The 7,523-nt window shown below is 51.4% G+C and overlaps 1 protein-coding gene across 1 annotated transcript; it reads left to right on the plus strand.

Moving 5' to 3' along the window:
- The first annotated feature begins 1,225 nt into the window (after positions 1 to 1,225).
- Positions 1,226 to 5,487, plus strand: LOC109754770 (U-box domain-containing protein 36-like). Its single transcript, XM_020313672.3, has 7 exons — positions 1,226 to 2,080; positions 2,178 to 2,299; positions 2,367 to 2,488; positions 2,637 to 2,741; positions 2,911 to 3,007; positions 3,166 to 3,306; positions 3,418 to 5,487. Exons 1-7 carry the CDS (start codon positions 1,906 to 1,908, stop codon positions 3,571 to 3,573), a joined length of 918 nt encoding a protein of 305 aa, XP_020169261.1. The 5' UTR covers positions 1,226 to 1,905; the 3' UTR covers positions 3,574 to 5,487.
- Positions 5,488 to 7,523: the final 2,036 nt, after the last annotated feature.

The following is a 7,523-nucleotide window of genomic DNA, read 5'->3' on the forward strand; positions in this document are numbered from 1 at the left end:
ATTCATGTTCAATTGATGGCACAGTTACATAAATCATTTGAGAAGCTACAGGCATATGCATCATAATGTGTATGGAAAAATCATAATACAAATATCATTGATATACACCCAATAAATTAACTACCACATTCAGCATACAATCAAAATGGGCTAAAAGGTTTTTGTTTTTTGTTTCTTGAGAAAAAGGCAACCAAACATGGTTAAGCCACCCACACAATTTGTCTTCTATTTTCTCCTTGTGCTAACTCCATCGACCATATGTCTATCAAATGTGGCGAGATTTTGTCTAAAATAGCCGTATGGTTGAGAGAAACTTGGTGTTTTTGTTTCAAGTTTAATTTTTTGATTCAAAATTCAACCTGCACAAAAAATGCAGCAAATCGATAATAATCCAGCGATGATTTTGATCAAATTGTAGCTAAAACTGACGTATGATGCGAGAGAAATCTGGTGTGTCAAACTTCTGCCCCGCCCCGAGTATTCATTGATTTATCTTCCCTTTTAGGAGCAGATGCTACACGTACAGGGATAATCATATGGTCTGATTTTACAGGGTTAGCTACTATAAATTTATTCTATAACAAAATTGGCCCTAAGTCAAAGGATCATTGGCCTTTTATTTGATTCTCTGTCGACTCACTCGTGCTACTTCGGGGGAAACCCTAAGATCTGGTAATCCAGATCGGACGATGGCGGTACTGCGGTGTCGTTCCTCTCTTGGGAGCATCATTTATGGAGCAGCGCGGGAAGACAGAGGCAGGAGGTGGAGCGGCTAAGTCTTGCACGGAGCTTCGGTGGAGATGCCAAGTCATGCCTGGCCGACAGGTGCTACGCTGTGTCATGCCTGGTCAGCAGGTGCTACGCACGACAGATCTTCCAGAGTCTTCGCGTGTGGATGGACGCGCGCAGGGCGGTGGCTCCGTTGGGCGCCGTGGTGGCGTCGGCGGATGTCTGGACTAGCAAGGATGATGCGGATCTCTATCCTGAAGATGGGTCAGTGATACGATGATGATGGCGGCTTCTAAAACGTGTGCATGTGGTGTGCGCCTTTGATCTGCTGCACCGGTTGTTGATTCAGATAAGTTATGTGGATGGATCGGCAACGACACCGGTTTTAGATATGGAGGGTGAGAGCACTCCACGTTATCGAGTCTGTAGGTGTGAGTGATGGCTTCGGGTGGCTTGATGTATATTTTTGTCAGACATTTGTGGAATAACTTATAAAGATGGATGTATACGTCCATTGATGCAGAGGCCGGGGTCTAACCTCTTTTTTTTAAAGTTACTTTATAATTAACAAGTCTGCCCTTTTCGCACGAGTTCTTCATTGGATTTGTTTAACTGAACTGAAAATTCCAGGTCAGCTATTATACCCTTTTAAATCCTTTGAACAAACAGCCTTTGCCATTTCTTCATCACTATAGAAAAAGAAGAGATGCAGTGTATGGCACAACCCCAGTTGCACGAACAGACCAGGCAGGAGTTCAGGTTCAGTGTATGTTGCTCAGATTCCCGGCATCTTTTAGCTCCCGCCATGTAAGATTCCGGTCGATCGGAATTGGAAACCCGGCGACTAATCCGTGGAACGCATTTGTTTACGTGATCACGGAAGGAGCAAGGCCGAGCTCTTCACAACCGAGGCTTGGATCGAGTTGACCAATGGCTCCGTCGCGAGGCTAGCTATACTTGCAGCACGTCGCTGTCGCGCACTGCTGTGCTGCCCCGTCTGGCTTTCTCCTCCCACGGCGACGCGCCACCGTCCCAAAAGTCGCCTACTCATGCTACAAGGCTACGAGCACATAGCTGTTGCCGCCCGCCCTCAGCCGCGCGAGACATCGAGCTCCACGCACGTACGGGGCGATCGAGGAGGATCGGCTGGCTAGCTCGGGCGGAGACGACCGGTCGATGGAGGCTGCGGCGGCGGCGGCGGAGGAGGAGGAGAAGGTGTTCGTCGCGGTGCCGGCGGAGCCCAGGGCGGGGCAGTCGACGCTGGCGTGGGCTCTCCGCCATCTCCACGGCGGCGCCGCCACCACCATCGTCGTCATGCACGTGCATGTCCCGGCGCAGATGATCCCCATCAGTACGTGCGTTCCTTCCTCGCCACATCGTCGAACTCTGCTCTCTTAGCTACTGCGGGTCTCATCCATCACATGTTTGGTCCTGTCCTAAAATCTCAGTGGGGGTCAAGTTCCACGCCGATAAGCTGAGCCCGGAGCCGGTGCGCGTGTTCAGAAGGGCGGAGCGTGAGAGGGCCGACGAGATGCTGGACGACTACATCCACCAGTGCTCGCAAATCAAGGTGCCATTCTCGAAATAAAAGAACTTCCCTTCTTCTCAACAATTTACACAGTGTCTGCAAATTCCAGGTGAAATGCGAGAAGCTGGTGGTCGAGAAGGAAGACGCCGCGTCCGGTCTTGTCGAGCTCATTCGGCTCCATGGAATCACCAAGCTAGTGATCGCAGCCGCCGCGGACAGGCACTACTCGAGGTATGATATCTGTCGGGGCAGAACTCTGTTTCTTGCACATACAGACATGCTCTGTATTTTATTTTATTTTAATAAAATTTTGGGTAGGGACAGGGAGCTCTGAAACATTTAAACTTCCACGTTTATGATTTTTCATATCCGGTTTCAGAAAGCTCGACAAGCCTGTGTCCAAGACAGCGACAGAAATAATGCAGAGAGCTGATCCATCATGCAAGATCTGGTTCGTCTGCAAGGAGCAGTTAGTCTGTACCAGGTAAACATTTTCATCTGATTTAGCAGCTTTCCGATTTCTCTTTTTCTTTTTTTTGCGAAGAAGCTTTCCGATTTCTCATGGCTAATGGATTATGGATAGCAGAGTTCCAAAAATCTCTGACTCTCCAACGAAATTTATTTCAGCAAACTGACTCAGGTATCCATTGCAGGGACAAGGAAGTACAAATTGCACCATCAACTGTTGCTGCACCTTTGCTCCCTAATCTTGGCCATGAAGTTCTGGATTTGCAATCTCCCCAGGAAGAGGTGCATCAGATCATGCAACCACACCTTCTAATTTCCTTTTTTTTTGCGGGGCACACCTTCTAATTTCCAACACTCTTTTTTTTGTTTTGTTTTTTTTGCAAAAATGGCGGGATTCATCATTGTGCTTCTTAATTCTTTATTTCTTCTAACCTTTGCAGGGTGACACCGAGATGGAACCGAGTTTCGACGATGAACTCGAAGAGGCACGCAAAGCAGTCGAGGAGCTGATGAGAAGAGCTCTGAAGGAATCCTGCAGGCGCCAAAAGGCAGAAGAAGAAACAGCCGCATCTCTCCACAAAGTACAACCGGACCGGAATTGGATATGAGCTTCAGTGCAAGACAAGGCAAAATTAAGCCTGCATTGTACTGGTATTTTCTTCGGAGCTTGATCGGAACTGTGAACCTTGCAGGCGCAAGAACACGAGGAGCTGTACCTTGAGGAGGTGAAGAAGAGGGAGGAGCTCGAAGCAGCTCTGGCGAGAGCAGACGGAGAAATCGCGCGGCTACGACAGGCAATCCAGCAAAAACACGACCGGGGAGGCAGTCACGGCGAGATCGATGCTTGAACAGCACATCGTCGTCACGGGCGACGATGCGACGAAATCCAACTTTGGCGCCGCGGCCGCAGCCGGGCGATTTTAGAGCAGCGGCGGGGTAACCCGGCGGAGCCTTTTCCGTGGTGAAGGGTGATGCAATGCCGCAATGGTGGAAGAGAGCTGGAGGCACCGCCCAGCAAGAGGGCTGGGAAGGTGCCCGATGAGACGGGGTTCGCCTAGAGTGCCGGTGCGGTCAGCCGCTGGCTCGCGCGCTCTGGGTTTTGCGCCGTGGCAGTGCTCTGTTTCCTTGTGATTCGAATGCAGCAGAGGCGGTATCGTGCGTGACGTACCAAATTTGTCGTCACTGTACTAATTTCGGTACCTGCTAGCAAGTACTTCCTCCTTAAAAAAATATAAGAGCGTTCGTGATCTCTTATATTTAGGAAAACGTTTCAGGTCGGAGCGCCGGCCGAGCGCTCCACCGGATGCGTGTGGGACGTGGGATTGAATTTGATCCAACGACCATGAGGTATCTGTTATAGGTCCACGGGGCAGCCCCACTCTCCCTTATCTTCTTTTGCTCTGCCTTATCTTCTCCCACGATGAATTTCTTTCAAATCCTTTCTCTCATCCACCTCAAAATCCATCTCTCTCTTGCTCCCTCACAAAATTCGACGAGCTCCGGCCGGCCGTTCTCCTCTTTCCTCTTGGATCCCCATCCCCCTCCGGCGACGAGCTCCACACACGCCGCAGCCGCTGCATCCCCATCGGCTTTCTCCCCTGGCAGTACATACGGCTGCAGCTCGCACTGCTGCAAGGGGGCGGGGCCAAGAAGGAGCGGAGTCGCTGTTGTGAGGTTGCTGCTGCTAGCCATCAACGCCATGGCCGCCGCCTCCCCCTCATATGGTCGTGGTCGTGGCGCTGGAGCAGGCGGTGGAAACGATGGCCTCCGGTGCTACAACCGGTGAGTCTTTTTGCTGGAACCGGCCGACAAAAAAGCTTCAACCACACTGACCAGTGCTGGAACCAGGCAATCGTCGAGTAGTTTTTGCTGCCACCTCCTTTCTTTGCTACAAATGGCATGATTTTTTGCTGGATCCGTCGAGAAATTTTGTTGCGACCATCGGCGGCGATGCATGTTTTTGCTACAACCAGCACGACGATGCGCTGGTGTTTTTTGCTTCGAGATTGTTTTGCTGGAACCAGTGTTTTCTTTTGCTGGAACTGGCTAATGTGTTTGATACAATCGATCATCGGAGTTTTTTGCTGCTGGGATTTTTGCTGGAACCACTATTAAGTTTTGCTGGAAGTGGCAAATATTTTTGTTTCAACGGAGTACCGAAGTTTTTTGTTACTTCAGATTTTTTTTGCTGGAGATGACGGTGCAAGTCGACGACGGTAGCGAGCCGGAGACGAGGACGTCGGGATGCTGCAACCATGGTGATGGCGCTCTGGACCCTTCTTGTGTTCGAGCTGCAACCATGGTGAGTGGAGGCAGCCAAGGCGAGCACAGTGGCATGGTTCGCCGGCGAGCGCGGATGGCCGGCGTGGTGGCACGAGTCACCGGCAAGCTCGGGTAGCCGAGGACAAGCGAGGCGGCCGGCGAGCTTGCACGGAGTGGGGCATGCGCGCACGCTCACTTTTTCCTGATCTGCTTTTTCCTACGTGTGTTGACTTTATGGGGACGAAGTTAATTTTAATCTGACGGTTGAAAAATACTCTATCGGACGTACACGCAGCGACCGGCCCAAAAGTTGGCCGGTCCGCCGGCGCCTATCAGCGCCTTTATATTTGTTCACAGAGGGAGTACAGCATATACTCACCAGAAACGCTAAAAGCTGAGAGGGCAGAGATAGGTGCAGTTTTACTGTTTAGCGTTGGAGGACAGGAATTAGGTGCATTTTCATCAATGTCCTAAAATGTTGTTGTTTCTATGGAAACCAAAATTAAGATACACTCCTACGATTGACTAGTACTGAATTTTTTTTCTTCGTATATTACCTCATTACCTTCAAGATTTAAGCACATTATAATCTCTTTCCTTGTTTCTAGAAGCAAGAAGTCATACCCAAGCCTCTATTGCAGGCAAGGTTTTTGCCCCAACATTCACCCACTTGTGTGAAAGTGACCCATGGTGAATTGTGTACATGGCACGTGCCCTTTTTTTGGTATGTGGATGTGTACAAATGTCTTGTGTATTTAGAAATTTGATGCAAATTTTTTGAACGGGTGTGGCGATTGCTTTGGTTCGCTTAGCATTTTTTGGCTGCATGTGGGCCAGGCTGATGTGATTGTTCTTGGCCCGTTGACCTGGTTGTCTAGCGTTCCTTCCGTGGGCTTCCTTTCTTATCTGGCTTGCACGTGCCTCCTGATCGAGTTGTGGTGTCGTGCATCCGTGTATTCGGTTCTCGGTGCCGTTTTCCAGTAAAAAAAGGGTGCCGCTTCGATCGCGTAATCTAGACGCTCCTCGTGTTTTTGATCGGTGCCGCTTCCATCGTTTGATCTAGAGTCTGCTGTTAGTTTCTGGTTCGCGCCGCTGTCGTCGTCTAATCTCGAAACCTCGCCGTCTATCGCCACGTTACGAGGTTATAAATAGACCGTCCTTCTTGCCATATTATTGTAGTAGGTCTTCTTCGGTCTCACGTATATTGTCTCCATGGTATCTCTTTCTTTCTATTGTAATGGACCGCGGCGTCCGGGTCGGCCTCCTCGTTCCCGGGGGGCTGTGGTTGGCCGGCGCGGTGGTTGGGGCCGTTCTGCTGTATCGCCGTTGTGTCGGCTCGGCCCGTATGTATGGAGCATGCTCCGGCGTTTGATGATCATGCATGTAGTCTGCGGCCGGCTCATGGGATGCCAGAGCGAGCGCCCCGGCAAGCGGCGCCACTCGTGCGACAACATCTGCGCCTACGTCCGGTGCTCCCCGATGGACGGCGGCGTCTGCTCCGCCGGGTCCAATACGTCTATAACCAGCACGGCTGCCAGAGCTGCGTAGCCTACTACGAGGCCGTGACCACGAGAGCATGTGCCCACACGTGCCTTGCTCCTGCACGGGGTCCGGCATGCCTCCATCGGTTCGCTGCCGCCGCCGCTGAAGTCAGCCGCCAGGAGCGGCGCCTCCGGATCTCCGTCGCCCGCGACTTTTCCTTGTAGTGTCTCGCCTCCGCCGCTGTGCCGCATCGAGCTAGCCAGAATCGGCATCGTGGGCATCAGCCCCTTCTCAAGCCGTGCATCGTGGCCATACCCCGCACGTGGCTCCTGCGGCAACAGCGCGAGGTGGCAGCGACCTGCGTGCATGTAGAGCGGCGGTGGCGGCACACGCTCATCATGCGGGGAAGATGTCCTTCGCACCTGGCGGCTAGCCGGGCATCACCGCATCCGGGGTGATGGAGCAAACATCGCCGCCCATTACGAACACCGGTATGGCAGCCATTCCGCGTTGGGTGGAGGAGGTCGGAACAAACGCTAGCACACCAGCCAAGTTATGGCTACAACCACGGCAGCGTCGATGCAATCCAGAACCTCTCGCCTTCAACTGGAGTATCCTGCGGAAGACGCGGTGCTCGATGTTTGTTCCCTAGCTACCCGGTGTTTGTTCCCTGCTTCACAGGTACCGTGGCTTCTAAAAGTCTAAAACAGGTCGGGTTTCTTTCTTTGTGTTCTTTCGCAAGATTTGATGTGTTTCTTTCTCTGTGTTCTTCCGCAAGATTTGACATCATGATTTAACTAGTCGAAAGCAAAAACTGTTGATGTTAGAACCATGTGGCCACCCCATGCAAAACTCACTCACTCACGTAGGCACCTCGCCTCTCAATCCCATGCACATGCACGTGGTCACATCACTGTAATTCACGCCCAATCAAAGCATGCACCCATCAGCGACAAAATGAAAGCAAACAGATCCCATGCCGCCCCATGAAGAACGTAGTTTGACAAAACAAACCGCGAAAGAAAGTGCTACGGCCACACATATCGTGTACCAG

Source organism: Aegilops tauschii, chromosome 1 (genome assembly GCF_002575655.3).
Source record: "Aegilops tauschii subsp. strangulata cultivar AL8/78 chromosome 1, Aet v6.0, whole genome shotgun sequence".
NCBI classification, from domain to species: domain Eukaryota; kingdom Viridiplantae; phylum Streptophyta; class Magnoliopsida; order Poales; family Poaceae; genus Aegilops; species Aegilops tauschii.